We start from the raw sequence: 24793 nt of genomic DNA, 5'->3' as shown, positions 1-24793 counted from the left end.
ATAACGCGCGAGTGGGGCGTTGGTATTGTTCTACGCTTCACAAACAAAAAAAAAAAGAAATGGGGCGTTAAGTATATCAACGCCCCATGTAAGTTTTGAAAAAAGAAAAAAATGGGGCGTTAAGTATATCAACGCCCCATGTAAGTTTTGAAAATTTGTGAAAGTGGGGCGTTAAGTATATCAACGCCCGTTTCATGCGTACATTATATCAATGCCCCATCGGGTGTACATTATATCAACGCCCCGTTTCAGGCGTACATTATATCAACGCCCCGTTTCATGCGTACATTATATCAACGCCCGATGAATGGCGGAGATTATATCAACGCCCGATATGTAGCGGAGATTATATCAACGCCCGACTATATTTGGATTTGGTCCTGATCGCAGACCAAATTTGGTCTGGATTTTACTCTTTGATCAAATTTTGATCGATGGTCCGTCCCACTACGCCAGCCCACTCGACTGAAAATTTGGGTTTAGTCGTCCATTGCAGTTGTTGTTAGCCGCTTATCCAAATTAAAATTGACTCGGCTACTTACTAGTACATATAGCAAATAACTTAACACGAGTGAATATTACACTCTATTCGAAATTGGTCGTTTCGTTTTTCGAAATAGGGCTCTACGAAATATGTTGTCCCGAATTCCTTTCAAGATTGTCGAATTAAGGGTCTAGGTAACTCATCGTTTGTGTCAGCCCGAGGTTTGAAGTTTGGGAGAAGAAATCAGTATGGAATCTTCAGTGATTAGTCCTGAAGATGTTATGGAATCATTGATGAATGATGGTACCATTGATGCTATGAGAATGAAGATAATAACTCAATTAAAAGCTAATGTAGGTGAATTAATAACCCTTTTTTTTTACTGTAAACTTTCGATTTATATTATCGTTTTATAACTAAATTATGTGTTTTTTTTTTTTTTTTTTACAATTTGTATATGTTCATGTGATGATGAAATTAGGGTTTTCTTTGTAGATGAACCGTTTAATTGGTCATTTAGTGATTTAGTGTTTTGAGTGTTATGACTCGGGTGAACCTGATTCTTCCGAGTCCGTCTCAGCTGTATTTGACCCATGAGTAGCATCACCATTTTATGCTAATCAGAGACGATTGAGTTTCCGAGTCAGGTGTGTTGGGTGAGACGAGAGACGACAATTCTGATATCTGACTCGGTCAGAATTGTATCAAGTGAGTTGATAGTCAGTCATCTGATCCGGGCCGAGTTGCTCCGAATCAGATGATGTTTGAATGCGGTGGGTTGCTATCATTTGTCATGTTGAAAACTCAGCAGAGTAAAGCATGCTATATGTGTAAATGGATGTCCTATTATTTATCAAATAAATAATATTATTATCAGATGATGTTTGAATGTGTCCAATCTGGTTACAGGAGGAACTGAAGAATAACACGCTTGAAATGGTGGGGAAGAGTGCGGTTCTTAATACACCTGGTGCTGAAAAGAAAACAAAGAGAGAGCTGTTTGATGCGCTTCGGCAGGAACTTGAGTAAGTGGTGGTTTACAATAGACTTTTAACTGTATGATGCATGTTCTACTTCAAATTGCTTACGAAGTAAACTTGATCATATAATTCAATGCAGAGCTCCTGTGCTTGAGGAGGCTTCTAAATTTGTGTGGGAGTTGATTCTGGACGATAATGGCTTAGGAAAAGAAATAACTGAAACTGTCGAGAAAGTTTTCTGCCGATTAAGTGGGCGTGAACCTCCATTGTATCCTCCACCCGAGAACGAGAAAGAGGACTTGGAGAACGAAAACGAGAATGTGACCTCGTCGAAGACGAAGAAGAAGAAGAAGAGGAGCTTCAGTGATATGAAAGAGAAAGGAGGACTTATCAATGGAGGTGGTGGTTCTCCAGCCATACCGGGGGCTTCTGGTATGTTGCTTTCTTTCAATGTGAAGACATGATTCACTACTTGAAATGAACTTGATTATCATTGCATATATTTTTGTATAATAATACGAATAGTCAGGCAAAAAACAACTAAAGTAGTAAGTTATAGTTATGGTTACCTGCTTTTCATGTGCTTTAGTAGCAGGATATATATTCAGATAGATTCCCCTTTTACCTTATAGTCCTGTACCGCTGTACATAGAAGTGAGTCAAATGTTTAAGTCCTGGAAACTGTAGGTTTTGAAACTCTCTATGTACTGAATTATTGTTGTGATTTGTTTATTTGATGAATACTTAATATGTTCCGTTGAGGCTTACTCGTTTCATCTTCCGAGCAAAGATTATTGCCTCTGGACACCTTGATCTTCTGATAAGTTGCTGCAGTTTAAATATTATTCATTAAATAGGTAGAAAATATGAGCAGACTGAACATTCTCAATTGGAGTGAAAGTAAATATTGGATCTTGTAAGGGAGCTTTTGGATTGGGTTGGAGAATGAAATAGCATAACTATCTTTTCCTTTCACTTGGTAGGGAGGTGAGAAATTTTACTTTTATCTTCAGCTTTTGAAAAATAAATTACATTATGGAACAACGAGAAATGCTTCTCTCAGAACAAGTTGAATCAGAGGTCTCCTTCCACAGCACGAAGATAACTTGTTCTCTTTCCACTTCCAGTAAGCATATCAACCAGAACAGGCTGATCTCAGCTTCAATGGCTCTGTAGCACAAAGCTTTTGTATGCTTTTGCTAATTACTATTTTTGTTTGTCTTAACTATTTGACTGTTTCTTCTCTCTTTCAGCATTGAATTAGGGGTTCCTTCCAATTTCATTTAGTGTTGGTTGCTTCATTTGTACTTTTTACATTGTTCTTCATGTATCTAGATTGATTATGTTAAATTTTTTACCGTTAAATTAGGTTATGTTGTGTGTCATCTTTCTGTGCATTTATTAAAATGGTTATGAGTTGAGTCAGTTTTCTTGTTTATCTTTGTTTCAGTGCTGCAAAGTCGGAAAAAATTTAAAGAGCGTGAGAACTACTTGGAATCTGGAACCAGGAGGTGTAGCAGAACAGATGGAAAGAGCTGGCAATGTTTCAAGATGGCTGTTCCAGATCAAAAGTATTGTGAGAATCACATGAGTAGAAGAAATAAGCAATTAAAAAAGAATGCAGAAACCACAACCTCGGCAACTAAAAAATCAGTGAAATCAAAAAAGCGTGCGAAAGCCACATCCGTAGCAATTAGTAAATCATCCGCCGATATTAAGGAATCAAATGCCGGCACAGCCTCTATGCTCCCCAGCGAAGGTAATGATGATGTTTCTCCGATGTTAAATTTTCTCCCCTAATACTACTCACCTAATTACTACACATGTATAGCAAAATCCAAAATGATGATTTGACAAGGCATATATTTATGTATTTTTAAATACTAGTAAATTATAGATATGGTTACTTGATTTTGTGCTGTGTGATATGTCAGCAGCTGAAAGTTGGATATATTTCCTTTTCACCTTGAAGTGCAAAGCATAGAAGTGAGTCTTAAAAGTCATAACTATAGATTTTGGTCACTCTTTATGATTGAATTATATGCTGCAATTTGTTTAACTATGTTCTGTTGAGGTTTTACCCGTTTCGTCTTCTAAGCTTAGATTATTGTTTCGGGCATCTTAATTGTCTGGAAAGTTGCTGCACTACAAATTTCCCTGAAATAAAGGAGGCAGCCTGAATATTCTTATTTGGTTGCATTTGTTGAATAACCTTTATATGGTGTTGGTAGGTAGGTGAAAAAATAAATGCATGCTGGAACAATGACAAGGGTTTCTCTCAAACAGTTTGAATGTCAGAAATTTCTTACAAAAGCACAAAATAATGATACCTATCCTCTTTCCAGTAATCTTGTATGCCTGAATGTGCTGGTTTCAATGTTAATGTATCTGTAGAATCAAGCTTTCATATATGCTTTTGCTAATTTTATTATTTTAGGCATCCAAGTTCTTCTCAGCTTATCCTTTTCATCAGCCTTTCATAGTTTAGTTTAGGGGTTGAATGGGATTTCCTTGCAATTTCATATAGTCGTATCTGCTTTATTTGTAATTCTTACGCTGATCCTTGAATATCTAGATATACAACGTTACAGTCATCACGGTTAGGAGACTGTAATTTGTACATTGTTTTGATCACAATTTGTAATGTATCAAGTTTCGACTTCCTGTGCTTTTACTGAAATGTTTAATATGGTTTGAGTTAGTTTTCTGGGTTTTGTTTTCAGTACCGCGAACCCAGAAAAAATCTGAGGAGAATGAGAAAGGCTTGGAACCTGTAACCAGGAGGTGTAAAATAACAGATGGAAAGAACTGGCAGTGTTACGAGATGGCTGTTCCAGAACGAAAGTATTGCCAGAAACACCTAAGTAGAGGAACCCGTATAAAAAAAGTAGCAGAAACCACGCCATCTTCAACTAAAAAACCAATCAAATCAAAGAAGCGTGCGAAAGCTGCACCCTTAGCAACTGCTAAATTATCAGTCGATATAAAGCAATTAAATATCGACACAATCTCGATGCAACCCAATGACGGTAATGATGATGTTTCTCCAATGTTAAGTTCTTCTCCTAAAATTACTTGCCTAAGTAGTACCCCTGTAGAGCAGAATCCGGAATATGACGATGTAGAATTATGATGAGGTGTCTTTATCGCCTGTCCAAATCTTACAAAGTGACCAACTTATTAGGAGTCCTTGTAACCTGACTGCTTTCATTTTTCCTCGTCACCTGTCATATGTATCACATGTATTTTGGTTGAATGAAAACCTTACCAGTTATCATTCTCTCTCGGTGTGTATGGCTGATTTTTTTTCTCAAGCTTTAGCCTGGTATTTTCCTCAACTGAAGCGTCCAATGCCCAGGGGGAGCATAAGCATTGTACACCGACTTAAAATGGAAACCAATAATACAAATCCTAATGGTAACCATCATCCAGGTCTTTTACAAACAAATTCCGAAAGTTCGCAAGGAGAACTCATTAGGAAGAGATCAACATACAAAAAAAGAAAACAAAGATAACATAGTTATAGCTCATGAGCCTATAGACACCATGAAAAAACATAAATCTAAGAATGGGCTCATGGCTCGAAAACTAGATAGTGAAAACTACTACCACACCCATTTCTCAAATTTTTTACACTAAGAAATCCATGCTCATAAAAGTTCAGACGCGCACACATTTTCTGGGTTAAAATTTCCGTCACACCCATAATTTCCGAAATTGTTTTTCTTCTTCTCGACCGTGAATTGATTCTCTGGTTCCAATCGTGAGATGTTGCACTATTTTCCTAGCCGCCGGCCATGGATTCGATGGGTATTCACCATAGATCAAGACCTCTCCCTGAAGCCGAGAAGAAGAAGGAAGAACATAGTGAATTGCTGGCGTTCTTCTTCTTCTCTACTGTGATAACAAAAGTCCAACAACCGGTTGTCAAAAGAAGTTGGAAATCGATGATGACCAAAAACTGTAAGTTCTACACTGTTTTCTCACTATAATGATTGTTTATTCAGTAGTTGCATTTGAATATCTATAATCTAGAATTTGGAATGACTAATTCGACTGTTTATTTTGAAAGATGATTAGGTCGTTGTTTTTAGTATCATCTGGACTTTTCTTGTCATCTTCTTCTTCATCTAAAGGAGGAAAATCCCCAGTTGATTTTGGTATTTATTAATTTTATATGGGATTACCATTTTGTAGTTGGATTTGAATATATATGATCTTGGGTTTGGAATGACTAATCTGGATTGTTTAGTTTTTAGGATTATTAGAATTTTGTTATTGTTATCTTCTTCCATCTGGAGGAGGAAAAATCCCCAGTTGATTTTGGTACTTTGTATAGGATACCTTTCTGTAGTTTGTATGGATAAAAATTTGTTCAAATTTTGAATATGCTGATTCAAGTTGTTTTAATCTGCAGCTTCAAACCTCAGGAATATGAAATAGTCCTTCGTTTTGGATGTGATATGTGATAAATGTGGAGATTACATCTTAATTCATGATAGTGTTTTATTTTAGTTGTTGGTGATGCTAACTCTTAACTGCATTTGGTTCTCCCATGTGCTAGTGTCATTTGATATTGCCTTTGCTTATGCTTAATGTCATTTGATTGTGTATAGGTGTGCATTCCACGACAAGAGGGTGTCTCCGGAAGTTAGTGGAGATGCTCTTGGTGACGTATGTATTACTATTCAAATGTTGTTGAACTACTTTTAAGTTTGCATCTTAGTTCCCAAATGCATTTTTTAATTTTTATTTTTTCCCAACAGGAATTCAAAGGATATGTTTTTAAGATTATGGGAGGGTATGACAAGCAAGGGTTCCCAATAAAACTTGTTTTCAATAAAGATTTTGAAATGAATTTCAGATTTTTATGAAACTCTCAGCCGTGAATTGAGTTGGAGTAAGCAATACTGGATGAGTTGTGAAGAAGGTTTAATTGCAGATGATGGTGTAAATACATGAAAGAAGATGATGGTGTAAATACATGATTTTGACCAAGAGCACCCGAATAACTGAAAGATAATGGTTTGCGTGGGAGTTAATGAAACATGAAAGAAGATGATGATGTGGTTATGAATGCATAACATGTCATTCAGTCGAGAAACTGTCTGCATAACATGTTATGCATTCGTGAAAATGGATGCATAACATGTTATGCATCTACAAAATTTGTTGCATAACTTGTTATGCAGGTTTAATTGCAGATGATGGTGTAAATACATGAAAGAAGATGATGGTGTAAATACATGATTTTGACCAAGAGCCCCGGAATAACTGAAAGATAATGGTTTGCGTGGGAGTTAATGAAACATGAAAGAAGATGATGATGTGGTTATGACTGCATAACATGTCATTCAGTCGAGAAACTTTCTGCATAACATGTTATGCATTCGTGAAAATGGATGCATAACCTGTTATGCATCTACAAAATTTGTTGCATAACTTGTTATGCAGTCCAGAAAACCTGCATAACCTGTTATGCGTCCGAAAATATGGCTACATTATGCATCGAGAAAATAGATGCATAACCTGATATGCATCCGTAAATATGGATGCATACTGCATTATGCATCAATTTTTTATATGTACGACTAAAATCAACCAAAACAATGGTTACATAATTTGTTATAGATGCATAACTTTGTTATGCAGATACATAACTTGTTATGCAGTCGAAAAATGGTTGCATGATTCGTTATGCGTCTGCAGAATGTGTTATGCATCGTTTTTGGTGACTGCATAATGGTTAAGTATCAAGTTTTCAAAAAATTTCCCTAAAATGAGGATCACCTCCGATTTTTTCGTTAAAAACAAAAATTTGATATTCTTGTTTGTACTCGTTGCGTAGCTCTTTTAAAAAGATTTCTAACGATATAAAATTTGTAAAATTCTAGGCGCGGATTTTTAGATATGTTATGTCCAAGTTGCGCTGCCAATTATACCCCTGAAAAAGATAGTATGCATAACGAGTTATGCCTGAAAAGATAGTATGCATAACCAGTTATGTATTGATTCATATAATAATTTCATATAATTATAGGTGTCACGGTATACAAAATTAATTGTGGGCCTGAGAACGAGAATATTATTTTTTTTGGGTCTCCCCCTAATTTTCTCAACTAGATATGTCCAAAGCTTTTGATAGGATTGAATGGCCTTTCTTACATGATTGTTTAAAAGCTCTAGGGTTTTGTGAAGATTGATGTCACTTAATAAACCAATGTGTCTCAACAGTGTCCTCCTTTGTGATGCTAAATGGTGTTCCTGGTGATCAGTTCTGGCCTACTAGAGGCCTGAGACAGGGAGATCCCCTGTCTCCTTATCTCTTCATTCTTTGTATGGATGTTCTGTCCAAAAACCTGTTGTATGCTGAAGCTAAGAACCTTATAAAAGGTATTAAAGTTACTCAAAATGCTCCTGCTGTCTCACATGTGTTTTTCGCATATGACTGCTTAATCTTTACTAAAGCAAATCCTAAGGAGGTAAGAGTCTTGAACTATATTTTAGAAAAATTTAGTAAGGCCTCTGGCCAAGCTATAAACTTTGATAAATCTGCCATGACTTTTAGTAAGAAAACTGAGAATCAAACTAAGCATGCTATTACTCAAAGTCTGAACATTAAGAACATGGCCTTACAAGACAAGTACTTAGGAGTTCCTCTCTTGCTCCAGCATAACAAAAGTGAATCCTTTTCTGGCATGATGTCTAAGTTTGGAGGTAGACTTTCTTTATGGAAATCTAGTCATGTTAATCAGCCAGGTAGAACTATTCTTTCTCAAACTGTCCTAGGATCTTTAGCTACTCATCAGATGGAAGTTTTTCCCATGCCTAAGAAGATAACAGACAAAATTGATAGTATTCAAAAAAAACTTTTTCTGGCATAAGGATAACAATGGTAGGAAATGGTATCCTAAATCTTGGAGCATAGTTACTAGTCCCAAAGATAAAGGTGGTCTTAACATTAGGAGACCTGCTGAATTTAATATGGCTTTGTTAGGTAAAATAGCTTGGAGGTTAATTACTGAACAAGATGCTCCGTGGGTTCAAATTATGGCCCACAAATATTTTCCTGATTTTAACCCTTTATCTGACTCTCTTAGCATCCAGGGTTCTTGGATCTGGAGGGGTATCTGTCAAGGTTTAGAGTTTGTTAAACATAATTATTGTTGGGAAATAGCGGATGGTAAAAATATTAATGTGTGGAAAGATGTTTGGATTCCCTCTTTAGGTAAAAAAGTTCCATCAACAATGTATTCCAGTAATATTTCTAGAGTCTCTCAACTTATTTATGATAACACTAGAAACTGGAATCACAATATGCTTAAAGCCCTTTCCCCCATTGATATTGTTGATCAGATTCTTCAGATAAGAATCCCCTTAATTGGTAAAGATCAAGTTAGATGGCTAGGAACTAGAACTGGTTGTTACACTGTGAAGTCTTCCTATCATATTCTCTTGCAGGACTCCTTAAACCAACCGAATCTTAATATTCCAGACTTCCCCTGGAGCAAGTTATGGAAGGTTCAACTTCCTCCTAAAATTCTTCATCTTATATGGAGAATTCTTCACAATTGTGTTTCCACCAGATATAAACTTCACAAGGTTGTAAGTAACATTGCTTATACTTGCCCTTTATGTAAACAGTACGATGAATCTTGTCAACATCTGTTTATTGATTGTCCTGTCACTAACAGATTATGGTTTGCTCTTGATCATACCTTAATAGGTAACAATTCTAATCATAATCTTTATGACTGGTTGTCTTCATTGTTCAATGCCAATAATTTTTGGACTCAAGCTATGCAGGTTAAAATTAGATACATCGGTTGTGTTCTTTGGTGGATATGGAAGTATAGATGTGTTGCTGCCTTTGACAACAAACAATTCAACCCTTCTGAATTCATAGTCACGGTTAAGGAATACATTAATGACTGTGAAGCTACTATTAGATCTATACCTGTGAATAGTTCTGTTTCCAGAAATATTTACTGGAAATTCCCTGTTAAAGATTATTTGAAACTAAACTTTGATGCTTCATTTATCACAGATAAACAACCTATGGGATATGGACTTATATTGCGTTCTGATACAGGTTCATTCAATGGAGCAAAAGGCGGGAAAACATTTGCAGTAGATGAGGAGCAAGCGGAAGTTGTAGCTGCTCTTGAGGCACTGAAGTGGGCTAAAGCAAAAAACATCTAGTTTTTGGAAATTGAAGGCGACTGCAGCAATGTAGTGAATGCCATTAATGGTGATTTAGGTTCAATAAAATGGACAACAAATAGTGTTGTTCAGGAATGCATTTCTATTATGAAAAACTGTGAATTTTGGTCTTGTCAACATGCCAAGAGAGAAGCTAATGAAGTAGCGGATGCCCTAACAAAAAAATCTAGGTCTCTTGGTAACAGTAGCTGTTTTGACAATCCTCCAATTTTTCTGCTTGGGAAGCTGGAAAATGATAACTCGAGTGTAACAATTTAAATTTTAATATATATTTTTTTTTCCTATCAAAAAAAAAAACTATGGTCTAGATGATGCAAACAGACGGCAATATTTGTCCGCAATTTGGTACGGTTCGGGTTCAGCGTTTCAGCAACACATAACTAACGTACACGAGCTCACAAAATTCTCAATAATACTACTTTTAGGTCTGTAAAGTCTAATGCCGACAAGTTTCGTCTTCAAAGGTGTGGAAATCAACTACCTAGCAACTTTACCTTCGGTCTTTGCTGCTACACGGAATATATCTTGGCAGACTTTCTCTCCAAAATACAAAATGTGCAATGCTACGAGCTAAAAACGCATGGTAGTTTTGCCATTTATGGAAGTATATAAAGTCAAAAGTGAAACCCGCAATGGTTTCCCCTTTGATAGAAGAAAAAAAAAAAGAGGGAGAAAAGTTATCCACCCGGTAATCGTTTTCCGTTAACCTGCTTGGGAACAAATTGCTGTAGTATGTTATACTTTGAATTTCAAAGTTCATTTCGGCGGAACCAACTTTAGAAATTTTTTTAGATGATGCTTTTTGGCTTTGTTTAGATCATGCTTTTTGGCTTTGTAATCCATAGACTGAGGAGGGCCGTATACCATGGTTTTTGGCATTACACCACATTCTTCTTCAAGACTTCAGTCTTCAGCATCAATCCGATAATTGAAATATGATTCATGCATGGGCCAAGAAGAATGGCCGTATGATGCAAGTGAACTAATTCAAGGGCTTAAAAGCAACCGGAATTCAGCTGGGCTCTGGTAATGCATATAACTATAACAAGGGGAATAATTGTTAATACATATCAACAACTTACTAGGAAGTAACCCGTGCTCGGCACCAGGTGATTACATTTCTACATTGCTCGTAGAAATTACCCACCAAACGAAAAACTATATAAATAGAGACCAACTGAAGGCTTTTGGCTCTAATGATGACATACTTTACATGCTACGGCTATCAGTTAAGGGAGGAGCGTCGCCCTCCTTTCCGTTGACGATAGTTATTGTGTGGCATAGTCGTGTCACATGTTTAGGTTAATCTGCACATCGTACGTAGTGATTAATTAACAGCAAAAAACTCATCTTTAAAGTCAAGTTGGTTACGATCTTTTGTTTCTAATCTCAGATTGATCTATGTGTTAGGAAAAATTCATCGAAATATGATTAATTAACATCTACGGAATGATGTAAACTATAACTAAAAGTGGTACATGAAACTGATATTGCATAGTTATGCCGGCAGTTGAATTGGGTAAATGAAACAAAAAACACAATGCAAAGAAGGAAACTCTTAAAGGGAACTTGATGCCGAGGAAGGTATGCACTTTTATTTTCATCCCAATTCCGACAAAAATTAGTAAATGTTGAATAAGTGACCACAATACTGTGTAATTATAGTAGTGGTACAGTGGATGCTAATGTTTAAGTGTGCATGCAAGGAAAAAGAATATTTAAAGTAAACCAACTGCTTATAGATTTGTAAGTATAACAAACTAATTTTAATGTATCAGATTTTTACATGCACCTTTAGATAAGTCAGCCAACGCACTGTTGAGCTTTGTTTCTGAATCCATTAACCTGCCACAAAAAAGAATTACTATTAATCCTTTGATATGAACAAAACTAAACTGCAGTTCTGCAAAAACAAATCAATGCACACGATTTAAGCACAATGAGAAGAAAAAATAAATCCTATGATTAAACCTGTGCTTCCCACCGTGAATAATATAGTTTAATTCAAGTTAGGCTCACAATTAGTTCAATATCTGATCCAGTGCTCAGTTGTCAACTTAGCAACATTAAGTTAATTAACATTTTCGATCTTAATTTTATTGTTCCCTTGGCACGAAATAAAAGATTTGTGTAGATGTAAACAACCAAGACTGGTCAACAACAATGAAAGCAATATTAAAATGGATGGCAAGATTATTAGACTGAATATGATTAAGTGTGTGGGGGTGGGGGGTCTTTCTTAGAGACTAGTGTAGCACAGAACAAGGGTAACAGGGATAGGTTTAAGTTTCGTCAGAAACTTAATAGAAAACTGATTCTAGAATCAAGATTCTAAGACAAAAGATTGATAAACAAACTTGATAATAATATTGATAATAAGATGTGTCTTGTAAACAAGAGTTCCAGCCTTTATATAGACTTACATGAACTGATTAAAGGAAAGAATTTGACGAAAACTAGAAAAAGAAATACTTGCGAAGCAAACTAACTTAAACTGACGTAATGGATCAACAGTCATAATTGATCCAAAAGCATGAGGTCAACTGTTACAGTTGATACAGAAGAAAGGGATCAACAATCATTGTTGATACAGAGAAAGGTGTACTACATCAGTCCCCCCTTCTTGAAAGAAACTCGCCCTCGAGTTAAAGTATAGAAAGAACTTCATTCTCTCCATGGAATTTGAATATTTCTTGCACGTTGAAGATATTAGAGATGTTCCAAGTCGATGGAAGATCAATAACATAAGCATTGTCACTGATTTTCTTCAAAATCTTGAATGGTCCATATTTCTTCATCTTGGTCTTGTTATAAGTACCAGTAGGAAATCTTTCTTTTCTGAGATGAATCATAACCAATTCTCCTTCACCAAAAGTTTTAAGTCTTCTATGTTGATTGGCATCGTCCTTGTACTTGTTGTTAGAATCTGCAAGCTTTGACTGTACCTCTTGATGTATGAGTGAAGTTTTCTCAACAAAGTTATCTGCCTTAGCATTTGATTTACGCAGCTTGGGAAGTACCACCAAATCTAAAATATGATTAGGAACCTTAGAATAAACAATCTGAAAAGGTGTCTTACCTGTAGATCGATTAACTGAAGTGTTATAAGCAAATTCCATATGTGAAAGGAGATTATCCCATTGCTTCTCTTTTCCTCCAATAACCTTGGCTCTAATCAGATTTCCTAAAGATCGATTGACCACTTCAGTTTGTCCATCTATTTGAGGGTGAGCAGTTGCACTAAATTGAAGTTTAGTACCCAAACGCATCCATAAATACTTCCAAAATTAGCTCAAAAATTTAGTGTCTCGATCAGAAGTAATTGTTTTGGGAATTCTATGCAAACGTACTACTTCTTTGAAAAATAAATAAGCAACATTGGATGCATCAGTTGTTTTCTTGCATGCTATGAAGTGATCCATCTTTGAGTAACGATCAACAACTACCATAATAGAATCATTCCCCCTCACAGTACATGGTAAACCAAACACGAAATCCATGCTAATATCCACCCAAGGAGCTTCAGGAATTGGTAGAGGAGTATACAAGCCAGTGTTTTGAATATTACCTTTAGACTGTTGACAAACCATGCATTTTTGTACGTACTTTTGAACATCTCTTTTAATAGAAGGCCAAAAATAACATTCTTCAACCAAAGCTATTGTTTTATCACGTCCAAAATGTCCACCAAGGCCACTGCCATGTAATTCTTGGATGAGATGAAGACGTAGGGAACATTGTGGAATACATAAACGATTTCCTTTAAAGCGAAACCCTTCTTGAATGAGAAAATCATCAACACTTCCTGTTGAAGAACCACACTTGTCCCAAAGTTGCTTAAATTCTTTGTCTTCACTATATAAATCTTTTAAGAAATCAAAGGCTAAACTCTCATGTTTAAGAGTAACCAGAAGATGAGCTCTCCTACTCAAAGCATCAGCAACTTGATTAAGTTTCCCACTTTGATGTTTAATGGAAAAAGTATATTGGTTAATAGTAGATAACCATCTATCATGCATCCTATTGACCTTTGCTGAAGTTTTCAAAAACTTGAGAGCTTGATTATCAGTATTGACAACAAATTCACTGTGAATAAGATAAGGATGCCAATTCTTAAGAGTTTGAACAAGAGAAATTAATTCCAACTCATAAGTAGACCACTTCTTCCTTGTATCTGAATTCTTTTCACTATAATATGCAACTGGATGTCCTTCCTGAGATAACACAACACCAATGCCAACAACAGAAGCATCACAATGAATCTCAAAAGGTTTATCAAAATTTGGCATGGCAAGAACAGATGAACTGCACAATTTTTCCTTAAGAAGATTAAAGCTCTTATATGCTTCTTCAGTCCACTCAAAAGTATCACATTTCAAACAATCTGTCAAACCATCTGCAATGGTACTAAAGTTTCTCACAAATCTTCTATAGAAAGAAGCTAACCCATGAAAACTTCTTACTTCACGAATAGATGTTAGAGTAGGCCAATCCACAATTGCCTTAACTTTAGAATCATCCACAGAAATACCAGTATCCGACACAACATATCCCAAGAAAGTGACCTTATTTAGATTCACATACAAAACATTGTCCTGCAGTGCCTGAAAGACTTGAGATAAATGTGAAATATGCTCTTCTTCATTGTTGCTAAAAATCAGTATGTCATCAAAATATACAATGGCAAACTTTTCAAGAAAAGGTTGTAGAACTTGATTCATGAGGCGCATAAAAGTACTAGGAGCATTAGATAATCCAAAAGGCATGACTAACCACTCATATAACCCTTCTTTTGTTTTGAAAGCTGTTTTCCATTCATCACCTTCTCGAATACGTATTTGATGATACCCACTACGTAAATCAAGCTTTGTAAACACTTTAGCACCCGAAAGCATATCTATCATGTCATCAATTCTTGGTATGGGAAACCTATATGGTATAGTAACTCTGTTTAATGCTCTACAGTCTATACACATACGATGTCCACCATCCTTTTTGTCTACTAAAAAGGCTGGACTAGCAAAAGGACTTTTGCTAAGTCTTACCAAACCTTTTTGTAACAAATCATCAACTTGAACTTGTAAAATCTCATGTTCTTTAGGACTTAACCTATAATGAGGTTGATTAGGAATAGAAGTTCCAGGTATAAAGTCTATCTGATGTTGTAGATCTATTAATGGAGGCAAAACATTGGGTAATTCAGTAGGAAATAAGTCATTGAAAGAAGATAATAAAGGTTGTACCTTGTCTGGAATTTCTACTATTGGTTTATCAGCTTCATGAGAACTCAAAGAATGATTTGGTTGTAAAGAATGAACAATGGTAGCAACTAGTGCACTTGTCTTCTTATCTGATGGTTCCTTGACTGAATTAGAAGATTGTAAAGGCCATAGAACTTTAGTAAACCCTTCATGAACAAAGGTATAAGTATTCTCATAGCAGTTATGAACAACACGAATATCATACTGCCATGGTCTTCCCAATAATAAACTTGATGCAGTCATGTTAATAACATCACACAAAACATAATATGAATACCCAGGGAAAGAAAACTTCACCAAACATTGATGATTAATTTGCTGAGTGGAAGAGTTGTTTATCCATCCAACTTAATACGGTTTTGGATGAAGAGTAACAGGTAAACCAAGTTTCTCAACTAACTTTGCAGAAACATAGTTTTCTGTACTTCCACTGTCAATGATCATAGTGCAAATCTTCTCTTCAATGAAACAATGAGATCTGAAAATATGATGTCTCTGAGTAGGACATGGTTCAGTGATTAAAACTGGTCGAATCATCCCAAGGAAATCTGCATCATAAGTCTCATGTTCTTGAAGATAAAATAATTCATCATCTCCTAATGCTTCTTCTTCTTGTGTTTCGTCTGAAGTTTCATTAATGTAAGCATGGAATTTGCGACAATCACTAGAAGTATGGTCAGTTTGGTTGCACTTATTACATTTATCTCCTCGAAATTTTGAATAAGGGTTAGAGGGTTTAGATAATGGTGGAAAATATTGTTGAAACTGATTACCTTTAGTATTGCGAACAAAATTTCGTTGTGGAGGAGGCTGAGGTGGCTTAGCAGATGAGATATGCATTGTAGGAGCAGGTTCTGAAGGAACAGAAGTAGGTTGTTGTTGTTGATATGGTTGGTTTGCACTTCTGTCATGTGGATCAACAAAGACAGTTGATCCCTGTGAGGATGGATCAACAACGACTGTTGATCCCTTTTCAGCTTGGTAACCATAAGAATAATTATATGGTCTGGAAGTTTTATAAAAGTGTTGATAACGAGCTTGACGTGGAGTTGCTTGTCTAGAGGTACTGAGTACACGCCTTTCAACTCTAATAGCTTGTTGGATGGCTTCAACCATTGTAAACACGGACTGCGTCAGTCCCTGTTGAATTAAATTATTCAAACCAGCTATAAAACGTGCAACTAATTGCTTTTAGTTTCATTCAATTGGTTACGAGCAACTAAAGCATAGAACTCAGCAACGTATTCTTCAACTAATATGGCCCCTTGTCGACATTTCTGAATCTTAATAAAAAGTTGTTGCATATAATCTTTAGGTAAGAATTTATCTCTTAATAATTGTCTCATTCTTTTCTATGTACGTATAGGAGGTTTATGAGCATTGCGTCGATCTTCACCGAGTTTTTCCCACCAAGCTGCAGCTCCACCTTTTAATTTATAAGCTACCAGTTGAACTTGAGAAGATTCAGGAACTTCCATGAAAGTGAAAAAGGAATCGACTTCATAAAACCAATCCAGCAAGTCTTCAATATGTAAACCACCATGAAAACTAGGTATATCAGCCTTCAACTTATATTCTGGTAAAGTTCCATAAGGATTCATACCAGATTTTAATCGTTTTTCATCAACCCATTGTTGTTCTTTGAGTTCTTCAGCTTTGTCATCTTCATCATAGTTGAGGGGTATGGTAATCTTTTATTTGTTAACATAACCTTCCAAGGGTTCCTTGTGGTAAAGGGTATGGGAAATATTCTCAGGAATATTATCATTCTGAGTAAAAGAAGGTTTATCTTTTTTGGTTTCATCTTCTCTTTTTCGCCAGAGCTTTGGTCCCCTTCTGTATCATCGGTTAATTTAGGCATCACCAAGTCACCAAAACCAGCATGTTTCCATAATTTGTCTAAACAATATCCATGCATAGCAAGTGCAGATTTTTGAGAATTTGTAGTTGAATCAAGCTTGGTAGCAAACTTGGTTTCTAAGGAACTAAAAGACGTTTCAATTTTGTTGCCGAGCTTGGTTTCAAGTACTGCGCTGAGCTTGGTTCAAGTGCTGTGACAATGACATCAATTTCAGTTGGTGTTAACTTGTCTCCCATTGAAACGAAAGGTAGGTGGGTGAAAATTTAGGGTTTTGAGTTGTTGCGGAAGCTGTGGAAAGGATCTGTTTCTAGATAAAAATCTAAAAATTCTGTATCTGATACCAACTAGTGTAGCACAGAACAGGGGTAACAGGGATAGGTTTAAGTTTCATCAGAAACTTAATAGAAAACTGATTCTGGGATCAAGATTCTAAGACAAAAGATTGATAAACAAATTTGATAATAATATTGATAATAAGATGTGTCTTGTAAATAAGAGTTCCAGCCTTTATATAGACTTACATGAACTGATTAAAGGAAAGAGTTTGACGAAAACTAGAAAAGAAATACTTGCGAAACAAACTAACTTAAACTGACGTAATGGATCAACAGTCATAGTTGATCCAAAATCATGAGGTCAACTGTTACAGTTGATACAAAAGAAAGGGATCAAAAATCATTGTTGATACAGAGAAAGATGTACTACATCAGAGACAAAAATATTTCTAGATTTTCATACCACCCAAATTAGTAAGCTCATGACAGACATTCGACAAATCAACATTAGCAAAAATTATTTCAGAAGACGGCATACCTTAAATTTAAGACTTCCAACTTGTAAGCAGTCAGTTATTCTATATGAAAAAGTACAACTTTTCGGTGTAATATGATATTTCAATGGAAGACAAAAATTAGCAGGTTTCTGTTTTGGAGGACGATTGTGGTTAAATTAGACTTAATTCCGTCTATCCCACTTTGGCTCAAAATTTTCGATTTATGGATTTGTGCTGGTGTCGATCACATTAGATTTCTGAACAGAATTACTTATACAGGAAACTGTGAGATAAAACAAAATAAAAGAGAGCAGGTCACCTGGTTCACCTTGAACAACCCAGTGTCTTCAATGGATGATTTAAAAAAACTATTGCATTTATGCACGCAGAAGATCCGAAACATCGATGTGATACAGATTTCATCCCCACCTGTGTCCTCAATATTGTCTTTCTATATCATCAATTACATTAAATTTTCTGCAGCAACAACAAAAGCATATCAACAATACGTCAATGATGGAATGCCAGTTATTTTTACGAAAATTGATTGAATTCCGACTCTTTGAAGGCATCAAAGAAAAACTAAATCTCACATTTAACCAAACAGACCCTCTATCAATTAAATCTTAAGAAACACAAAGACTAAACCAAAATTAACAAAAATAAGTAACAAAGATGATACGTCTAATTTCTGCACTCCGGGGAAGATAACCTCTCAACGTAGAGCTCCAATTGTTGCTCAAAAGCCAACTCTCCCACTGTAATTCAAGAAAAAAGTAGAACCATCCCCAAAGGTATGAATTGATTCAGGAAAAATGACAATCACCGTGTACCAGTATCTCATCAAGGTGGTATGACTCATGAAAAATCTCCACCAAAAGAAATTTGCAGGCGAACAAACTTGGTACCTGCATAATCAAATCATTTCAACATTACCAAAAACAATAGCAGATTGACTCATTCTTTTACAAATATTTTCCTTCAACGCAAATTCATTACTCCACAATAACTACCCCTAAAAAATTCCTATGAAATTTATTATATTTGAATTGATGATACCAAGATGGATGTACAAAACTATACTGCCCCATAGTATTATAGGATTTCTTCAACAAATTCTTCTTTGATGTTGGCTTATTCGGAGGTAACCACACTTCCATTCAACAAAAACCATTATCCTAATTTTAATGTTGGGATACCACCACCAAATAGGATTACGGGTGTTTTTAGTAATTAGTTTAGAATTATTTACTTGCTAAGATATATTCTCTATGAATACGTTAGTTTGTTATAGGGTTGGAGATATCCAAGAAAATTAATGAAAATAATTTAAGTAAGCTCTGGTTATTGAGGTGGCTGATCTCCAATCAACGGATCAACTGGAAACCATGGTTTGTGTTAGTATTAGGGTCTTGTGTTCCTGATTAGTATCAGGATCCTATCATCTGCTATAAGAACGTCGACGAACCGCTGCGCGACTTATTTGGATTAATAGTTCCTTTGGACGGGTCAAGCCTATCAAGATTATGGAAGCCTCCTTGGGTAGCAATTGCTAAGTTTGATGATATCCCTGTGATGAGTTATAAAGATCAACTTGAGGACAAATTTCATTTCAAGGGGTTGGGGATGTTGGGATACCAACACCAAATAGGATTACGGGTGCTTTTAATAATTTTTTAGGGTTATTTACTTGCTTTCCAAGATATATTCTCTATAAATATGTTAGTTTGTTATAGGGTTGGAGATATCCAAGAAAATTAATGAAAACAATTTAAGTAAGCTCTATCACGAAAAGTCGGGTTTTGCTCTGGCGAAAAGTCGGGCGACGCTGACTTAGTCAAAATCAAAAATTTCTTCAATTTTGCGCTAGATTCTGTTACTAATCTCTGTTTTTCGACTTAAATTCATGTTCTACTTGTTATTATATTCGGTTTTCCTATGTTTAATTTCTTCTCTGGTTAATGTTTTTATAAAAAGGAATTTTTGTTTATAACCTAGTTTTCTAGGTTTTCAATTTCTACTCGTCTGCTAGTTTTTAATTTGAAGACATGATTTCAGAACTATCGATTTGATTTATAGATTCTCCTGACTAATTTATATTAGTATTCACTTGTGGTGTTTTCTAATCTTCTCCTTTTCGTTTTTTATTCTAGGTCACGGGTTAATGGAGGTGCAGCCATAGAGTTATCGGAATATCATCGTGAGATTTGTAAAGAAACAGTGATTTTTGGGTTGTCAGGCTCCAGTAACATTTTGGTATGGTTCAAGGATTTGATTTCTCTCTCAATCTCTTTGGTTCTGATCTATTGATAGATTGTTCAGCATAAATGAATAAATTTGATAAGACGAAACAGTTGAAGATTCTCATGTAATTTTATGAGATCCTACCTAGTGTAGGGATTAGATGTTATAATTGGAAAGGAAACAGTAGGTATGTTTTCCTGTTGATGTTATTGGGAATGAACTTTCTTTTCTGGGCGAGGCTTTTTTTGCCTCATTATTAGCATCTCAGTGATAAGATTATTGTAAGTGTGAAGTTTTATCTCTCTAGAGGATTATTTCAATACATAAAAAGTTGTGTTGAGCTTTTTAATTGTTATTTTAAATCTTATTAGTGGGAATCTTAATTTTAAAAATGGTGGTAAGAGATTATGGATTAACTTAAAGAAACTGTACTCTAGGGTGGCTATCTCAGAAGTTTTCAAACACTTGGCAATTACTCTTCTTCAGTCTGAGTCATTTGATCTGCTGCTCTTGGGGATAAAGAATATTGCTCAGTTTTATACCTGACATTTATTGTTTCTTAAAGAATGTGTTGTCAATCCATTACTGCAAGCATGCTACTCAATTACTCACAGTCCTCAGTTGATTATCAGGGAGAAGTGCCTTGTATCTTGAGTTTTATCATCCTCTTTCTCTTAACTGTCATTTCCTTATTTATGTCTTGTCTGCTACATTACTGCAATGTTGCATGCTTGAGATTCTCTAGTATTGATTTGTTTACTGAGTACAGTCTTTATTTATACATCCACATAATCCTTCACTCTTATCTCTGCATTCCTGCAAAACATATTGTAACTGTTTTTTACTTATTAGATAGTGCCTCTGTAATGGCTATTCCAGCTGATCAAGTGAGAGTTATAGATTGTGATGAGGATGTTGAGGAGTTCCCCTTTAGGTTTGCTTCTTTGTTGTGTGATGACAATCGTAGCTATCTCAAAAATTCTGTCAAACATCATCTCAATAGGGCTTGGCCAATAGAGTCCAATGATTTTCAGCTGGCCAAGGCTTATGTTCAGGGTATGGGTACTCAGAATCTTTTTGTGGTGTTGTTCAGGAAGAGTCAGGATAGAGACATTGCTTTTAATGTCAGGCCAACTTTGCTGTTTGGCCAACTCTTTGTTGTGCAACCTTTAGGTGATTTGGATTCTATTTTCGATCTTGTTTGGGAGGTCACTCTCATGCCTGTGCAGATTCCAATTCATTCTGACCTTGTTAATGCTGGGAAGGTTCGAGAAGTATTTGATCAGCTAGGAAAATTTGTGGCAGCTGTCTCTCCAGCCGGTAATTGGTTTGAAGCCAAGTTGATGGTACCATTGAGGACTCCTCTCACTAGGAAAGTGGTCTTTAACACCAAAAAGAGACCCTACTACATGACAGATTTTCACCCTAAGTTACCTTTCAGGGCTTGTATGAAATTCTTTGTTCTGTACCATAACGATGAAAAATGCAGGGAAACTCAGTCGAGGATTTTTTTCAGGGCTCTGCCTGCTCCTTCTCGTCGTGCTTATCATGTTGATGTTACCAATGTGACGTCTCAAATTGAGGCCGGAGAATGCTCAAACTCTGGTGGACCGGAAAATGACTCATCTTTCATGGATCACTCGAAGCCTTCTGCATTCTCGGTTTGTCTGCAACCTGCGGGGAGTATTGGTAACAAAGTTTCAACTTTCTCTCCTCTTGATCTTTCAAATGCATTGCCTACTGTATCTGCATTGTCCATTAGAGAGTCGTTGAACCTTCCAGTATTTTCTGCAAACCCATTACATTCTGCGAATCCACCTGTTTCTACCAAGACTACTCCCTGCTTTGTGTCACGTTTTGATAATTTTACTCTTGGTGACAATGAGAATGTGCTTGATACAAAAGGAAAAATACCAAGGACTGTCTTTGAATCAGTTTATTTGGAGGCTAGTTCCTTTTCTTCACCTTCTTCTGGAATACAGTCGCCTAGCTGGCCTTCACTTTCATCAGCCCCTCCCTTTTCGCCTCCAGCTTCTGCTGCTTTTAATTTGGGGAATGTTGGACTATCTGCTAGCCTAAGCTCATCTTGAGCAATGTTTTTTGGGCCACGTCATGTTCTTCTTTCTCGCAGTCTGTGGTCACGACATCAAGCTTCTCATGTAGTTCAGTTGCTGAATTGAACTTCTCTGTTGAAGGGTTTATGCCTCATCCTTTTGAACAAGATTTGAGTGTTCCTCCTCGCTATGACGAATCCAAAGAGTGTATTATATTGGAACCAATGCCACTAGCCTCTCTGCCACCGGAACCGGTTATCACTGATGAAGAGTTTGAAAAGGAAGTTGATCTCATGATGATGGATGATGATTCTACGGCTGAAGATACCTCCTCGGCTCATGACCATGTAAGTTAAAAACAACCCTAGTTTATCCTTTTTGTCTGTTTCAGTTTTTTCTATATTTGTGAACCTGTTTTTCTATCCTTGCTTGCGTTATCGTTGCTTGCTTTATTGTTGATTGTCTTCCTCTCCTGTTAAGATTTTTTTAGTATTAGAGATGAAGTTTTTATGTTGGAACATTAATGGTTGCTGCTCTGACAAAAAATGGAGACACTTATATAGCTTGGTTAGAAAATACAAATTGGATGTTGTTTCTCTGCTTGAGACTATGGTTGATACGGATATAGTTAAAAAATACACTTATCATCTGCCTTTTGATGCTTGGACTTTTCTTCCGTCTGTGGTAAATCGGGTGGTCTTGCTTTAGGTTATTTTGAAAAGTCGAATATTGAAGTGCTAGGTTGCTCTCTTAACATGATACATATTATGTGTGACATTACTCCTGCAATTAAAAACTGTGTTGTTTCTTTTATATATGAATCTTTAACTCTGTGTGGTAAGAGAAATCAGTGGAGTTTTTTAAATGACATGCTAGCAAACAATAACAACCCCTGGTTATTAGTTGGTAATTTTAATTTCATTTTACATAGCTCTGAAAAACAAGGAGGCAATGCTGATGGTTCTTTTCCTCCTAGTTTTGTTAGAGAATAATTACTTAAGATGAATATGAATGAAGTTCTTTCGTATGGCAACCCATTTACTTGGTGTAATAGAAGATTCAAAAACCCAGCTGAGTTAATTTTTGAAAAGTTGGATCGCAGTTTTATGAATGATAAATGGGTTTCGGCTCTCCCCCAAACTAGAGTCACTAATCTAGGTAGAATTATTCTGATCACAACCCCATTATGATAAAATGTTTTTATTATGAGAGGAATGTCAACATTCCTTACAAGTTTTTTAAATGTTGGCAACTTAACCCAGATTTTAAAGAAGTTCTGAATAATTCTTGGTTTCTTGTAGTCAATGGTTCTCCCTCTTATATTGTTGTTAATAAGCTCAGTCATGTGAAAAATGTTTTAGTTAAGTGGAATGTTAACTCCTTTGGTCACATCAAAACAACTATAGGAAGGTTAAATGTTGAGATAGAAAAACTTCAGGCTTTGCCTTACTCTCTTCAGATTGGTGGTTATATTTTGAATTATTCTAATCAGCTTGATTATTGGTATGAAATTGAGCATTGTTCCCACAAGCAAAAATCCAGAATTAATTACTTCATGTATTATGATAAGAACACGAGCTTTTTTCATAATACTGTTAAACTGAGGAATATGTACAATACCATCCATACTATTAGAGATGATCAGGGTAATTGGATAGAAAATAAATATCAAGTAGTCGATTTGGTTTCTAGGCATTTTAAGAAAATTTATACTTCCTCCAACCCTTGTGATCTAGACATTGAAGAATCGTTAAAGTTTATTTCTCCAATCATTAATGAGGATATTAATAACTCCTTAACTGCCATCCCCTCGTATCAAGAAATTTGGGATACGGTTAATATGATGGCTCCTTGGAGTTCTCCAGGCACAGATGGTTTCCCTCCTGGATTATTCAAGGACAATTGGGAGATTGTTAATGTGGAGGTTGTCACTCATGTGCAGAGTTTTTTCAGGAATAAATTCCTTCTTAAACAAGCCAACTTCACCTACATAACCTTAATTCCTAAAATCAAAAACCCTGCTTCTCCTCATGATTTTAGACCTATTAGTCTAGCTAATTGTGTGTACAAAATTATTTCTAAAATTCTAACTAATAGGATGAAGCCTCATTTAGATTCTATGATCTCCCCATATCAATCTGCATTTGTTGCTAATCGTCAGATTCATGACAATATAGTGATCACGCATGAAATTATGCATTCTTTTAAAATAAAAAAGAAAAAGTCAAAAAATAATCATATGGCAATTAAACTTGATCTTTCAAAAGCTTTTGATAGACTCGAGTGTCCTTTTATCATTGTTGTGTTTAAAAAGTTGGGTTTCTCTGAAGATTGGTGTCATTTGATTTATCAGTGTATCTTCACAGTGTCTTACTCAGTTCTAGTCAATGGTTCCCCTAGTGAGACTTTTCTGCCTTCTCGGGGTATTAAACAGGGGGACTGTCTTTCCCCTTATATCTTCATTCTCTGTATGGAGGTTTTGTCTCAGCTGCTCTCTAAAGCTGAGGAAGACAAGCTGATTCAGGGTTTCAGATTCAGGAAAAATAGTTCCTCTATCTCTCATCTGTTTTTTCTAGATGATTGGATGCTGTTTTGTAAAGCTTCTGTCACTTATGCAAAGAATATCATTAAGGTTATTAAAGTTTTTGTGAAGGCATCAGGTCAGGCAATTAACTTTGATAAATCTGGTTTCATAACTAGTAGGAATATGCATCATAGACACATTAAGATCTTATCTAGGACCCTTAACATGAAGTTTCTTAGTAGTTCTGAAAAATATTTGGGTACTTCTTTGTTTATTGGAAAAGACAAGACTAAATCGTTTAGTTTCCTTATTGATAATTTCTATGCTAGACTGAATTCTTCGAAGAAATCCATTTTGAATGTTTCTGGTAGATTGTAGTAACTAAGCCTG

General features: G+C 35.8%; 1 protein-coding gene across 2 annotated transcripts; it reads left to right on the top strand.

Moving 5' to 3' along the window:
* The first annotated feature begins 589 nt into the window (after positions 1–589).
* Positions 590–4738, top strand: LOC113358145. 2 transcript variants are annotated; one of them, XM_026601672.1, is made up of 6 exons: positions 590–837; positions 1394–1509; positions 1604–1896; positions 2915–3223; positions 3402–3450; positions 4188–4325. In XM_026601672.1, exons 1-5 carry the CDS (start codon positions 733–735, stop codon positions 3446–3448), a joined length of 870 nt encoding a protein of 289 aa, XP_026457457.1. In that variant the 5' UTR covers positions 590–732; the 3' UTR covers positions 3449–3450; positions 4188–4325. The 2 variants fall into 2 exon arrangements, with proteins under 2 accessions (XP_026457457.1, XP_026457456.1); XM_026601671.1 differs by lacking the exon at positions 3402–3450 and having other exon boundaries at positions 4188–4738.
* The last annotated feature ends 20055 nt before the right edge of the window (positions 4739–24793 follow it).

Source organism: Papaver somniferum, chromosome 3, assembly GCF_003573695.1.
Source record: "Papaver somniferum cultivar HN1 chromosome 3, ASM357369v1, whole genome shotgun sequence".
Lineage (NCBI taxonomy): Eukaryota > Viridiplantae > Streptophyta > Magnoliopsida > Ranunculales > Papaveraceae > Papaver > Papaver somniferum.
Note: the sequence above shows the minus strand (reverse complement) of the source record. Positions and strands in the feature narration are given on the sequence as shown.